Source organism: Phragmites australis, chromosome 2, assembly GCF_958298935.1.
Source record: "Phragmites australis chromosome 2, lpPhrAust1.1, whole genome shotgun sequence".
In the NCBI taxonomy this organism is placed as follows: Eukaryota; Viridiplantae; Streptophyta; class Magnoliopsida; order Poales; family Poaceae; genus Phragmites; species Phragmites australis.
In genome coordinates, this window is record NC_084922.1 from 31,451,358 (window position 1) to 31,467,224 (window position 15,867).

General features: G+C 42.4%; 2 protein-coding genes across 2 annotated transcripts; both read left to right on the plus strand.

The window, feature by feature from the left end:
- Positions 1–1,314: 1,314 nt before the first annotated feature.
- LOC133908381 (putative pentatricopeptide repeat-containing protein At5g52630) lies at positions 1,315–8,489 on the plus strand. Its single transcript, XM_062350378.1, has 4 exons — positions 1,315–2,824; positions 6,067–6,146; positions 6,317–6,916; positions 7,623–8,489. Exons 1-4 carry the CDS (start codon positions 1,450–1,452, stop codon positions 8,205–8,207), a joined length of 2,640 nt encoding a protein of 879 aa, XP_062206362.1. The 5' UTR covers positions 1,315–1,449; the 3' UTR covers positions 8,208–8,489.
- Positions 8,490–9,679: 1,190 nt separating this feature from the next.
- LOC133905418 (phospholipase A1-II 2-like) lies at positions 9,680–12,975 on the plus strand (the record flags this gene model as incomplete). Its single annotated transcript, XM_062347184.1, has 2 exons — positions 9,680–10,345; positions 12,448–12,975. Coding segments are annotated over 2 exons (1,194 nt in total), but the record flags the coding sequence as incomplete, so codon positions are not given.
- Between the last annotated feature and the right edge of the window lie 2,892 nt (positions 12,976–15,867).

A 15,867-nucleotide genomic window follows, 5' to 3' on the forward strand; every position in this document is an offset into this window, starting at 1 on the left:
ACTATGTATTTAGTTTAATGACTCTCAACCCAGAGATGTAGAAGTGACAATCATGATGGAGCACTTGAGTCTTGATGACTCAAGAGGGAGCAATATCCTTGATGGATGGTCCAACGAGGACTGAGGGAAGTGCTAACTCCTTAATACTTACCAAAAAATTTGATATTCTCTTGTCTATATTTTTACTATCCTGCAATTTAATTTGACGTATTTATATTGTTGTAAGTTTTCAATTCTGTATTTTCTTAGTGTCTTTGTTTATTTGTTTAGTTGACTTCTATAGCTTGTTTGTGTAGTTATATTGCTTTTCATCCAGACTAAACTTGTTATTTGTTCTAATTTTTAGTAGAAAATTTAATTACCTAATTCATTCCACTGTTAGATTATTCAATCCTTTCCTGCCATGGAGTTCGTCAAGAATCCACGCAGATTCGGTGAGGCCTCACAAACATTTGCCTTTATAGTAGTAGGGCCAAGTAAACCATTCGTCGTAGTTGATGGTCTTATATATGTTTTGTTGATCGGCATTGGGCAGGTATCGATGATCCTCTAGTTACGTGTTGCGGCAGTGACGGGCCGTACCACACCAGCGGGGCGTACAACAAGACGACCACGGTCTGGGGTGACCCAGGCGGCTTCGCCAGCTGGGACGGCATGCACATGACAGAGAAGGCATACGACATCATCACCCAAGAGGTGCACAATGAGCCGTTTGCTGACCCAACGCTGTTGAGGAGTTGCTAGGATCCGTTCTTATTGCAGCTGAGATTTGTAGGGGCTTTACATTCTTGAACTTGTATCCAACAAAAAATTACAGAAATGAAAACCGGTTATCTTCGTTATGCAAAGACGGGAATAAAGACATTATTTTTTAAAAACGGCTATTTCCGCGTGGTGGTGGTGGTGGAGGCTCTCTCTCAAAAGAAAAAAAAAAGGCTCTGTTGGGCTGAGCTCTGGATCGGCCCGTGAAGGCAGCGGCCCAATTAAGCCGGTATTGCTGGGCTGAGCTCCAATCCAACAAGCAAAACATCCACGTTAGCCCAGCCCAAAGCAAAAATATTTCAATCCGCGAGACTCGTTCCCCCGCAGGGTGCTCAGCCCGCTATGCCCTTGCCGCTGCCGCTGCCGCCGCCCGGCGCGCCGCTGCCTGCCTGCGCGCGCGCGCTGGCCGACCACCTCGTTGCGCTCTCCGCCGCCCGCACGCTCCCCAAGGGGCAGCAGTTTCACGGGCACCTTCTCAAGGCTGGCCACCTCCCCGCCACAGCCTCCTCCCACGCGCTGCTCGCGCACCACCTCCTCACCTTCTACGCCCGCTGCGCGCTCCCGGGCCTCTCCCACCGCGCCTTCCTCGACCTCCCCGCGCCGCCTTCCCCCGCCGCGTGGTCCTCCCTCATCTCCTCCTTCGCCCAGAACGGCCTCCCCACCGCCGCATTCGACGTGTTCCGCCGCATGCTCGCGGCGGGTGTCCCTGCCACCGACCGCTCCATCCCCTCGGCCGCGAAGGCCGTCGCCGCTGCCGTGGCCTCGTCGCGCCCTCCGCTCGCCCCGCATGCGCTCCACGGCCTCGCCGCCAAGACGCCCTTCGCTGGAGACGTGTTTGTTGGGTCTGCGGTTCTCGACATGTATGCCAAGTGCGGCCACCTTGCAGACGCCCGCCGACTGTTCGATGAAATGCCGGAGAGGAATGTTGTCTCATGGTCCGCACTCATCTGCGGGTACAGTGATGCTGGGATGCATCCTGCAGCACTGGGGATCTTCCGCTTAGCACTTGAGGAGGCTGTGCCGGTGAATGACTTCACAGTTTCGTGCATCATTCGTGTATGTGCTGCCGCAACGCTCTTTGAACTCGGTGCCCAGGTGCATGCCCGGGCTATAAAGACATCACTTGATGTGTCTCCCTTTGTGGCTAGTTCACTTGTTTCTCTCTACTCAAAGTGTGGCCTTGTCAAGTGTGCTTACCGGGTGTTCAATGAAGCGCCTGAGAGGAACCTTGGGATTTGGAATGCAGTGCTCATTGCATCTGCTCAGCATGGGCATACTACTGCAGCATTCAAGCGGTTTATGGAGATGCAGAATGCTGGATTCCGGCCCAATTTCATTACCTTCCTGTGCTTGCTCACTGCTTGTAGCCACGCTGGGCTCGTTGATGAGGGGAAGCGATATTTTGCCCTCATGAAAGAGTACGGCATTGAACCACAGGTTGAACATTTTGCTTCAATGGTTGACCTACTTGGACGTGTGGGACGTATAAAAGAAGCACTTGACCTTATTGATTCCATGCCCATGGATCCACCTGATTCTGTCTGGGGTGCACTCCTCATGGCATGCCGTATGTTTAAGGATGCTGACACTGCAGAAATTGCTGCGAAGAGGCTCTTTGAGACAGGCTCCCGCAGCTCTGGCGCGCACATGCTCTTGTCAAGCACATATGCAGCTGCAGGAAGGCATGTTGATGCCGCACTTGCTAGAAAAGCAATGCGTGATGCTGGTATAAGGAAAGAAACTGGACTTAGCTGGCTAGAGGCTGCAGGGGAGGTTCATACCTTTGTGTCAAACTGCAGGAGACACCAAAGAAGTGAGGAAATTTACGAGGTGCTAGAGAAAGTTGGCGAGAAGATGGAGGCAGATGGTTATGTGGCAGACACTAGTGCAGTGGTTAAGGATGTGGATGGGGATGAGAAGCGAGCAACAGTGAGATATCATAGCGAAAGGCTGGCAATAGGGTTAGGACTTCTGATTGTTCCAGAAGGTGTGCCTATCCGAGTCATGAAGAACTTGCGTGTGTGTGATGATTGCCACAATGCAATTAAATATCTCACTAAGTGTACAGGAAGGGTTGTGGTTCTCAGGGACAACCGTCGGTTCCACCGGTTTGAAGATGGGGTGTGCTCTTGTGGGGATTTCTGGTGAAAGAAGAATATCTGTCTTTCATCTTGTTCGGCTTGGACAATATGCTTTATATGGATTCGTCAGATGGGTCGATCACTTGGACTACATTTCCTCAGTAAATGGACCTCTTTGAGTTCAGTGGCGGATATAAAACATATAGTGGGTCTTGACATGTGAGTTTCACATAATTTTGATTGTCCAACTTTTGGTTTCTTTGGAGATTGTGCCAAAGTTGGCGAGGTAATGATGCATTTGAGTGTCCGCATGGCACTATCGATCCTAGAACACACATTTCGAAGGTTGCACGTCGTGCAGTGTTATCAAAGAAGAGTTTGAGGTATATAGCTTCCTGAAAGCTAGAAGAACATCTTATGGCTGTAACTATTGGTACATGTTTCTCAATTAACATGTTCATAGCCTGACATGATGGATGAAACATCTACTTGTGCTAGTGTCATGATGATTCCATTCTGTTTCGTGAGAAGGTCATGATGGGTTATAAGCACATCCTCAAACTGAACCACTTCAGCAATTTCAATGAAACTACAAGTATATCCATCCCTTCAAATCGGAGGTCCTCACCTTTAAGGTGAAATTGCAGGAATCAGACATGGTCCTGAAATGCAGGTTCTCAGACAGGATATTATATGTTTTTGTCAAACTCGGTTTAATGATCTGAAGGTTGAAGAATGAGCAGCCCATGATAATTGAGATTGTTCTGGCTCTTTCTTGTGCATGGAAGAGTGGCTGGTATCTCTTCAAATATCTGATGTATTGGAGAAGTACTCACAAAATTTCCCTGCACCAGTTTGAGAGCCACTGTGAAGTGATGCAACATGGTAGGATTGCTTTATGTTGTTATCCCCAAATCTTTTTTTAAATTTTTTTCTATTACAATAGTCGTGGCTTAGTTGTAAAACAAATAGTTGTGGCTCTAGATTTTTTATTTTTTTTAATTTATAGAAGTATTGAATCAATTGCTTATGAGGCACCAAACTATGTTTGTAGGCCAATACTTCATAGTTGCTGCTAATATCTTAGGCCCCGGTTGGTATGCAGAATTAAACTCGGAATTTGTGAACTGGAATTGGGGCAGGTCTAGTTATTCTGTTTGGTTGCACTGGGAATTCGAATTGGGGCAGGTCTAATAGTTGTAGGTCTAGATTTTTTTTTTTTTTTTAACGGAAAACAGCGAGGGGAGGCCCCCACTGTGAATTGTATTAAAGCCAAAGAGGCCAAAAGACAGAAAACATAGGTATGTGTAAGAAAGGAAAGAAGACAACGAGGGGGAACTCTATACACCACAATCTTAAGAAACCATCTCTATACAGCACTATGAAGTCAAGCCAAAAACTGAACTCCACAATCTTAGTAGAGTTCATTTTGTGAGATTGAGCAAAGGCTGTTTCACGGAAACAAATCTTCCATCTACTTAAATGGGCCACTAATCTTTCAAAGATTTGCGCATTACGCTGTTTCCAGATTTCCCAAGCTGCAATAGAGAAGACCTCCATGAAGAAATGGTGTTGAAAAGCAAAATTGGCTTGCTGCATCATCTCGAAGAAGTCAAGATCATGGTTCCTATGAATTCCAATCTGTGACCAACATCGAACACTAAAGGTACATTCAAAGAAGAGATGAAAAGCAGTTTCTTCAGTATTGAGAGTCCCAAGTGTAAACCCAGGCATCCTTGTCACTGTTATTATTCTGGATACCATTAAGAGCCTCCTGTAACAGCTGTAATTCTTCATAGGTATCATGGTATCACAGGTAGACTGCAGAACTCTGTGTCATTATCATGGTATTACCATTTTCCAGATTTCTACAGTAAGCTTTTCCAGAAAGGAAACTTCTAAGAGTCAAAAACCTTGAAAGCAGCTAGGCCTGTCTAAACCTAAAAAGAACGAAATATTTGGTGGGATGGAGTGATCCCTAAGCTTACAATGTTCTCCTTGATTAGTGTTGTCTATCAGTTCATTGGAATGTAGCCATGTGAGCCACACGACAACGGTATCTTTTCCGTTGTGAACAGTAACAATGTGTTAATTTTTGTACATATTCTATAATTAATAAGAAACTCATTTTAATTGGATTCACCTAAAAATATTATGTATAATTCAAACTAAAATTCTTCAAAAGGTGCTACTTTTGCAACTTGTAACAATTTTTAAGTCCTCACAAAAATTCCAAAAAATCTGTTAAAATTCACTAATATTCTTCTAATGAGATTTAATAATGAGATTTAATAATTTATAAAATTATCTCACATCCTAGGTTATAAGGTGAAAATGTGACTTACTTTGTAATGCCTATTTATCATTTTCACCTCAAGAATTTCTAGGGTGGGAGATAATTTTATAAATTATTACGTCTCATTAGAGGAATATTAGTAAATTTTCTTAGATTTTTTGGAATTTTTGTGAGGATTTAAAAATTGCTAGAAGTTGCAAAAATAGCACATTTTGAAGAATTTTAGTTGAATTCTACAAAAGTTTTTTTTAAGGTGAATTCACTTAAAATGGGTTGCTTATGAATTATAGAGAATGTACAAAAATTGACACTTTTTTTGCAACTTTTTTTAGCTCGTAGTTATTGTTCACAGCGAGAAAGCTACTGTAAACAACGGAAACCAGGTTTCAACAGTGTTTGGGTGTCAAATGAGCTAGAAAAATTGGTAGGGTGCCATTTGGGCGAGCGCCATCCGATAGGATGGCAAAAAAGCTATTGCCCCCACGACAATTGTTCTATATCTTTATGCATGTCAATAACAGTGATTTGTGAGAGCGTGGCTGCATCCTCCGTTGCTGGATAGAAAAGCTAATTATTGTATGGTTATTGTTTTTGGTTTCCTCAGGTGAAGAGTAGGTATGATTGTACATACATACTTAACAAGCATGGGTAGTAAAAAAAAATTACTGTCATGTGCTTCTATTTTCAACACGATTCGATTGATTTATCTAGTTTGGACAACGGTCCAAAGACTAACTGTATCTTACGTGCAAACTAGCCTGTTGGTTGGAGTAAAACCTTGCGCAGGAGACATTGTCCATTGCTGGTCCTAAAAGGCAAATCCCTATCTTGCGGAGCACACAAAGATGTCTGCAAATTATTTTCATTCCCTACTTTGTCTGGCTAGTGCCAGTTGGCGTGAATAGAATGGTGGAGTTCTCATCAAAGCCTTATTTGATCCGTGCAAGCTTCTCTATGCTTCCAAATCCAGAATGGATGTTGCTCAAGTTGGGTGGTATATTGGTAGAGTGAGAAAATGACAGGGGAGCTCCTCTTTTTCCTTCATATTGAACTGCGGATCTGATGGAGAAGCTAGCAACCTATCATCATACCTATATATATGCAGATGGAACATGAAGTTAGGCTCTTGTAGCTTGCAGAAAACCAAGAAACAGAAATTGAAGCGCACACGACAAAGATGAGCTCAATAAGAGGGATTGGGAAAATTGCCAAGAGATGGAGAGAACTCAATGGAGTGAATTATTGGAAGGGGCTACTTGATCCCCTTGACCTCGAACTCCGGAGGAATATCATCAACTATGGTGAGCTCTCCCAGGCAGCCTATACTGGGCTAAACACAGAGAGAAGATCAAGGTATGCTGGGTCTTGCCTCTTCAACCGCAAGGACTTCCTCAGCAGGGTGGATGTATCAAACCCAGATTTTTATGAGATTACAAAGTTCATATATGCAATGTGTACAGTCAGCTTGCCTGATGGATTCATGGTGAAGTCGCTGTCAAAGGCCGCATGGAGCAGGCAGTCAAATTGGATGGGGTTTGTTGCAGTAGCTACAGATGAGGGTAAGGAAGTGCTCGGGAGGCGGGATGTGGTGGTGGCATGGCGTGGGACAATACGGATGGTGGAGTGGATGGATGACCTTGACATTTCCTTGGTGCCTGCTTCAGAAATTGTTCTGCCAGGCAGTGGCGCTAACCCCTGCGTGCATGGAGGGTGGCTTTCCGTCTACACAAGCGCTGATCCAGGGTCACAATACAACAAAGAGAGTGCAAGATATCAGGTAACTCATTCAAACACTAGCATATCTAGAAACCAATATAAATCGTCTCTCATCTTTCTAAGCAAAACGAGAAACAATCTGTGAGCAAGTTAAACAGCAAGATCTAGAGTGGAATATGGTTTGTAATCATGCATATGCTTGAATATCTTCCAAGTACTGCTTTGCCTTTTGAATTAGGTAGCTATTCTTTTAGTCGATCAGTGGGATTCAATAAATGCCATTCTGGTTACCTCAGAAATGAGCACAAGGATCATTTTTTGTTTTTTGAATTTGGTCGTTAACCTTTCCACCGGCCCTGGTTTGAGTCTTAGGACTGACTCGGGCGCCCATCTTCTGTAGTGAGTGCTAGAGGTCCTGGCCAGATTTCAAAATAAGATAAAAAATTCACCTGAGTCATATACGTTTTTCTGTTCTACAATGCTGCACTAGGGAAGCATCATGATGATTTCAGGTGGGAGATGATCCCACTTGTGAGTCACCTGAAGCTTAGCCTGCACCAAAACAATCATGGCACAACTAGTGCATTCTAAGACAAGAAATTTTGGATTGCTGGGGTCACTGCATTTTTAACAAACTAGACCTTCAATGGTGTTATCCCTGAACGTATTGCTGTCTCCTTGATCGTGCATAATCTGATATAGCTTCTTCATTCTGCAACTGAAATATAAAAAGGCTTATTTTGATTAAACTAATAAAAAATTAGCAGGTGTTGAACGAGATCCAAAGGCTACAGGATTTATACAAGAACGAGGAGACTAGCATCACCATAACAGGTCACAGCCTTGGCGCAGCACTTGCCACCATCAACGCCATTGACATCGTCTCCAATGGCTACAACAAGAGCTGCCCCGTGTCCGCCTTTGTCTTTGGAAGCCCTAGAGTCGGCAACCCTGATTTTCAGAAAGCATTTGACAGTGCAACAGAACTGAGATTGCTCCGAGTCCGAAACTCTCCTGATGTGGTCCCAAAATGGCCAAAGCTAGGATACAGTGATGTCGGCACGGAGCTACTGATCGACACAGGTGAATCACCCTACCTGAAGGCTCCTGGAAACCCCTTAACATGGCATGACATGGAGTGCTACATGCACGGGGTTGCAGGGGCACAGGGGAGCAATGGAGGGTTCAAGTTGGTGGTTGATCGAGACATTGCTTTAGTGAATAAACACGAAGATGCACTGAAGAATGAATATTCAATTCCAACCTCTTGGTGGGTGGTACAGAACAAAGGTATGGTGAAAGGAAAGGATGGTCAGTGGCATCTGGCCGACCATGAGGATGATGATGACTGATGTAACCTGGCAGATCATCTTGCCAGTTGGATACGAGCTAAATTGTGCAGTTTAGCTCATCCAGTTCTGTCATTAGGACAACAAATTACAATTAAGAGCTCAAAAGGTAAAATTAAAACAGAGGGAACTACTACTTTGTGTGTTCGTAGCTATTTGACAGTGAAGAAATGCATGTCATTATGTTTAAAATTGTATTTTGACAAACTGCTGTGTTCCAAATTGTAATAAAGTCTCAAATCTGTTGAGCAGTGAATCTTTGTCAAGAGAGACAAAGTTGATCTATGATTGGTTTCGTTTCCAAGCTTGTTCTGAGAGAGCAACATTCTTTCTGACAAGTGGTGCTAGGCTCATTTTATCATTCATACATCGATATTATTTTAAAAAATGCACATCCATGGATCACTGAACTGGTAAAAGTAAAGTTCAGTAAATTCTGAAAATGTTCTGAAAACAAATGATCAGAAAATACTTAAGAAAAACAAGAAATTCTACTGGGAAAGAGCAATAGTCAGAAACAAATTTTAATGCATCACATGATAATATAGTTACAATAAATTATTCCTTATATCAAATTTGGAGAAAATATAGAAACTTATAAAGAAAAAAGTCAGATTTGTTATTAAATAAATTCATGGCACCAACCCGACTCAGGAAGAAGCTTTTTTTTGTTAAAATGGCCCAATAAAGTCCTCTATTTGTTCCAGTCGGCTCCACCATCCCAGGCCAGCACACTGCGTCTCTGTCCATTTCTTTCTCTCCCCTGGCCCTTCTCGATCTCACATTGGCAGGTGTCATGAAGGACTAATGGATCACCAGCAACCTGCACTTCCCCCTGGCCAGGCAATGCAGCCGGTGCGATCGCTTTGAGAGGTCACCACATCTCGCCCAAACTGTTCATCTCCGAGGAAGGTTCCAAACCAAACCAAAGGCGATCACCTTCTTCCTGGTGTTGGATTATGCATAACTATCTCGCGTTTCTTTAATGTTGCAACATGTATTTTTCTTGCAACAAAAAGATGGCTTCCACCCTCGCATTGTTGTAGTTGTTGGTACGACAGATCTAGAAATGCTTTTAAATCCTCGCTTTTCTTTTTCTTTTTGAAAAGTGTAAATGCATAGTGTTGAATAATCCTATCTTTTTTATGCCATCGAATGTAACTTAGTCTAGAAAATGGAATCCAAAGAGTATGCGAATGTTAATTCAACGATTCTGCTGAAGACCAATGCACTGTGCATAATGTGGTGATGTCAGATATTTAATCAGTTCTAGAAGCTGGCAATATTACAAGTCAATACATGAACAGCATTAAGTAACAAGAACAATCTGCACAATGACAGATTAAGATGGTCCCATTTCGCTCTGGATCCTTGAATTCTCCATGCCCTTGCCCACTGTTATGTGCCATGTGAGCAAAAGAATGCTCCACTTGTACACACCTAGCTACGAGGTCAACCTAACCTTGCAGTAACACACAGGTTGGCAAAAGGGAGGCATAGGCCCAGAGCTTTCGGAGTTCAGATCGATCGCAGAGGTGGGAGTGGCCATGTTCTCCGGCGACATGGCCGAGCGGTGGAGGGAGCTGCACTGCAGCGAGCGCTGGGAGGGCCTGCTGGACCCGCTCGACGTCGACCTCCTACGCTGCCTCATCGCCTACGGCGAGATGATCACGGCCACATACGAGGCGTTCATCGGCGAGAGCCGGTCCCCGAACGCGGGAATGTGCCGGTACCGCCGCGCCGTCCTGTTCCGGCGCGTGGACGTCTCCCACCCGGGCTGGTACGCGGCCACGCGGTACATCTACGCCACGGCCAGCGCGGACGTGCACGGCAAGGTGCTGCTCCGGCCGCTTTGCCGGGAGGGCCGCGCCAGGGAGTGCAACTGGATGGGGTACGTGTCCGTGGCCACGGACGAGGGCGCGGCCGCGCTCGGGCGCAGGGACATCGTCGTGGCGTGGCGCGGCACGCAGCACGCGCTCGAGTGGGTGGCCGACCTCAAGCTCGCGCTCGCCTCGGCGGCAGGGATCCTCGGGCCGGAGGGCGCCGACGGGTCCGACCCGTCTGTGCACCGCGGATACCTGTCACTGTACACGTCGGCGGACGAAGGCTCGAAGCTGAGCAAGCAGAGCGCCAGGATGCAGGTCCGTGCTCTGCTTCTTTCTCTTGCTCAGTCGCAAGCTGTACTCTTGTCTTGGACTGGAACTAGTGTATTATCAGATTTTTCTTGTACTAGTTAGCTTATTATTCTGTGCGCTATTTTCTAGTAAATCCCTCTGATAAATGTGGGTAGTATCTGAGTTGGCAAAAAAAAAAAAATTCCGAAACTTATTCTCCAAATTTTCATACAAGACTTAAGAGAGGTTTGAGTCTGTCTTGTTTATTGCATTTCTCTTCAACTATATGCAGAGCTTAACCATTTATCAGGGTGCTTGGATGATGGGGATTGCTTTGGGAATTTCTAGGATTTAGTTATGACTAGCTATTAAACATTTGTGATCCGTATCCCTTGGACAAAATTGCAACATACATATTATTATGCTGCATGCACCAATCAGTTCACTCAAAAGTCGTAATTGATGAGAAAAAGTGTACAATTCACACGTGAAGATTCCCTCAAGTCTCAAACATGAAAATAGGAGTCGACTTAATTTTTATTTAATTACGTCTGTCAGGACTTGAACTCAAAACCGCTAGCTCTAATACTATATTAAGCTACATACACTAACTAGTTCACATAAAAATCTAAATTAATGAAGATAGATAGACAATTCACTTATACTTCAATATATAGATATAGCTATTGCCCTAATCCAATGGCAACATGACATGTAACTTGTTTATGTGATGAATTTGCATGCTTTAGTGCTCTATGATCTTAATAATGTGGGTTGTGGCCCTTCTGTGCTTCAAAGTTACCTCATGGCCCTTCTGTGCTTCGAAGTTACCTCACCATGACAAGAATTTTGCCTCATGAAGCTTGGTGTTATCTGAACAACTTGCATGCATTAGCTTGCGTCCAGTTTGAGGTGTTTCCTAGTTTTCTATTACGTACTTCACAAGATGTGGTCCAGTGAGTTGGTGTTGGCATCATCACTTATGTGACGCTTTGCCTTTAACTGAGATTGGCCGATTTGTTTTTTTGCACGCAGCGAAGTTATTAAAATGTATAGGTGATATGAGGTAACGAAAACATCACTCGAGTAGAACTACCTGAAACTTTAGTGTAATGTCTAGGCAAAATAAACGAACTAGGCAGATTTGTTTCTTAATATTTGAAGGAATTATTGGTTACTTCTTTTTGTATAATAGTTGCAACTTGCTTCAAAAAGTTCACTTCGGTTCTTTAACTCTCAGAATACATATACTCGGTATTCCTAGATCACTTAACTACATGCATATTTGGCCGTACAATTTTTACTGTACAAAAATTCAGATGAAATGGCAATTCCTGAAGGTTGTTCATAACTCCACAGTGGCCAGCATGCAGAAGTCAGCATTGCTTGCAGTTAAAAAGGGGGAACATTATGCCAAAAAAAAAGGGGGGGGGGGGGGGGGGGGGGGACATCAGCATTGCTTGCAGTTAAAAAGGGGAACAAACAGGGGTATTTGGTAAAGGCAAATGGGAAATATCAAGTGCAAAACAGTCCATTCTATATGCTACTAATGTTTACTCTCGGGGCTTAGATGAACTGCTACAGCACACATGCACTGTACTCTATCTACAGTGCTCATGGTGCAGTTTTCTTGGTACCGCCGATGAACCTGGGCCTTCCGTTTCCTATGCAAAGGTTCTTTTCCAACTGCACGTTACTGTAACAATGCTCAAGTGCAATAGCAACACTGTTTTGAATCCGAAAAGTTCGTACCGACGATAGGCCGCAGACAACACGTGAGGTGGTGTCAAGGCAGGCATTGCGAGTTAAGGCTGCTAATGTGGTTGCCAATACAGCAACCAGGAGAGGAAGACAGAGCTGATGCTAGCTCGATGGAGATATTGGAAGAGAGAATGGTGTCTGGCCAAGTATAGAAACTGAGAAGATGAAATGCTATTGACCGCATGGATAATTATGTGGTTTAGACACTAACCATCGATTTATGTTTTGAACGAACACCGTCGATTTATATTGATTCTCTCTAGGTGGTCATGAAATTTCCTCATCTAAATTAGAATCCCAAATGGTGTCTCAAACTCCCAGTTTTCCAGGAAATTTAATCGATCAGCCAAGTCATTGATGGCGAGCAGGTGCTGACAGAGATCGCAGGGCTATTGGACAAATACAAGGACGAGGAGACCAGCATCACCGTCGTCGGCCACAGCCTGGGAGCCACCCTGGCCACCCTCAACGCCGTCGACATCGTCGCCAACGCCTACAACAAGTCCCCGGGCTCCGACGACAGCCGCGGCGCCCCAGTCACCGCCGTCGTCTTCGGCAGCCCGCGCATGGGGGATCGCGACTTCGGCGACATCTTCCACCGCCTCCCGGGCCTCCAGACGCTCCGCGTCCGAAACAGGCCCGACCGCGTCCCGCCCTACTTGCCCGTGGGCTACGCCGACGTGGGCGTGGAGCTGCTCATCGACACGCGTCGGTCGCCGTTCCTCAAGCCCCACGGCAAAGAGTCGCAATCGCGCGACCTCGAGGATCACCTGCACGGCGTCGCCGGGTGGCAGGGAGAGCGCTGCGGGTTCGAGCTGGTGCTGGACCGTGACGCGTATCACAGGTATCTGGTTATCGATGGGTACATGATTATATTGGAACAAGAAAATGCATAGAGAAATGTTTAATTTTAGATGATGTTTTTATGACGGTGTTGGAGAATGTAAGTTTGTTTAATGATGCTCATTTTAGTGTACGACTTAAAAATTCACATAATTTTTGGCCCACTAGATCACGATCCAACGGCCGAATCTAGATCCATTACACTAACCAACTCTTACTTAGCTAAGTGACCGTGTGACAATATGGGTCATAACATCAATCACAAACTCAATATATGAAAATATAGATAAGTATGGAAGCGAGGTTGTAGTTTGATTTCAGATAGAATTCAAAAAATTAGAAGAAAATTAACAGCTAATATTCCTCTAAATTTTTATTTATTTATATTAGTAAAACGAGTTACATATCTGTAGCCAGTAAAAGAGGAGAAGGCTAAAGAAATAAAGTAGATGATAAAAATAAGTGAATTATTTAAATTTTAAAGAGTTCTATTAGATAGGAGGGGTGTAGAGGAAAGAGGTGACGTGGGATATTTTACAGAGTAGAAAAGAGATTGCACACACGGTCCTGGCTCGTCGCTGCGGCCTGACCCCGTCAGCCGGCATCCATGCCTGCGGCCAGTAGCTCCCCATCACCTCGCAGCACCACTCCCTCTACCGCCAAGCTTATTCTAGGATCCCTACACTAATATGCCACAAGTGTCACCAGAGAGACATCGTCGCTATCAATCGGAGTGGTAATCTTTTGAAGCAAATCCAAAGGCGAGGAATTCAAGTGATATACCCAAAATCTTACTCGAGTAGTGCACAACAAAACCCTTTTTTCTTCTCTGGACAGGCTTGGAGTGGACATCTCACGATCTGAACCAAGTTGGATTTTTTTTTTTAGAAAAAGGAACAAGTTTCGGCCTTTTACATCAACCGATGCATACAACTTTAATTTATTATTACAAAATTTCATTATTCATCATTCATCATAAAGGAAACAAGATAAATTAAAACCTTAACCACATAGCCTAAGGTTGTACGGCCACCCATGCTTAAAAATATTTTCATTGCCACCACCTCCTAACAGTGGCATACCTTCAAGATATCTTCTCTTTCTGTTTTTTTTAGCAACCTCCAGAAGTGCAACCAATATGTTCTGTGAAAATTGTCTGCATCAAATTCATATTAGTTTTTTTAAAAAAATAATATCATTTTAGTATAGCCAATTAGATTAAAAGATGGTAGCTACCCCAACTAAGAACCCATGATTTAGTGAAAGCTCCTCTCATCCTTAGTCAATTCCTCATTATGTGAATCATATTGCTAGGTTTTTGGATTCAAAAACCTAAAAAATATTCATAATTTTGGTAAAACTTAAAAACCTTCATGTAGTTCTGCAGAAGACAAATTACTACATTGTAAGTTCAATGTAAAACTTAAAAACCTCAAAAAATGTTCATAATTTTGGTAGCACGACTAGTGTCTCCCAAATCAGGCGAATCTTGACCACGTACCACAAACCGGTACCAGCTGCCCTTTGGAGTTTGGAAACCTTATTCATCTGAACTAGCAAGTGACTTAGGTTAATAGCATGACTAGATTTGTTGTAATTTTTTATCACGATAACTTTTAATTAAAAATTAGTCTCTTTAGCTTTTTTATAAGGTTAGTGTCATTTAATTACGAAATGCATAAAATTAGAAGAAGATATAAAAAATTATATTCGTGGAAGAGAAATTTATTTATGCTACAAACTTGTACCGAATCGTATATATGTATTGATTTGATTTATATATGTTTTGATCAACTACCATAATTGTACATCAGGTGTTGGCATCCCAACAAAAATTAAAATATGTTTGTTTTGCCTACTGCATGCCTGATAGCATCCTAACAAAAATCAAAATAGGTTTGTCTTGCCTACTATATGCCTTTCCTACTGTCTGCCTGATGTGATAATGTTGAGTTACGTTGTGCTTCTTAATCTATTATCTTAGTAAAAAACTTAAAAAAAAATTATTATTTTTTAGTATGAATTTTAGCTATTGATTAATTATATTTTACACGGACTCTTTATTTAGGTATTTGATTTTTATAATAATTTTATTTTTCTAAGACTATATTTGATATTGGTCCTTCTTTTTCTATTCTGACCCTAATTTAAATTATTATTTATTTTATTTTATTTGGACTCTTTATTTAGATGTTTTGCTTCCCAAAATGTATGAAAATTGAACTGCTAATTTTTCATATCTTTTAATTCTAAATTTACCTATTTATTAATCATTTTGATATGGACTCTTTGGATTAATCTAGACCGTTAGATGTTCATAATAATGAGTGGGTTAGATCTTTTTCTTTTTTAATTAACATGATAATTTTGTGGCCTTAAGAACAAATATGGTGGCTTCTTTTTCTCCTCAAATATTAAGATGATTAATTGTATTTTACATGGACTCTTTATTTAGGTATTTGATTTTTATAATAATTTGATTTTTTTTCTAAGACTATATTTGATATGGGTCTTTCTTTTTTCTATTCTAATCCCGATTTCAGTTATTATTAATTTTATTATTATTGGACTCTTTATTAAGTTGTTTTGCTTTCCGAACCATATGTAAATCGAACTAATAATTTTTCATATCTTTTAATTCCAAATTTACCTATTTATTAATCATATTTGATATGGACTATTTGGTTTAATCTAGATTGTTAAATGTTCATACAATGAGTCGTTTAGATCTTTTTCTTTTTTTAGATTAACATAGTAGTTTTGTAGTTTTAAGAACGAATGTGGTGGCTCTTTTTTCTCCTCAAATATTAAGATAACTATTAAAGAGGTCCGTGCAAATAGCGCAGCTAAACCTAGTATAGTATAATTTTTTATCATAATCTTTTAGACCAGAAATGTAAGTATGTTTACAGTAGTAGTAATAATAACAACATATTGTTATTTGA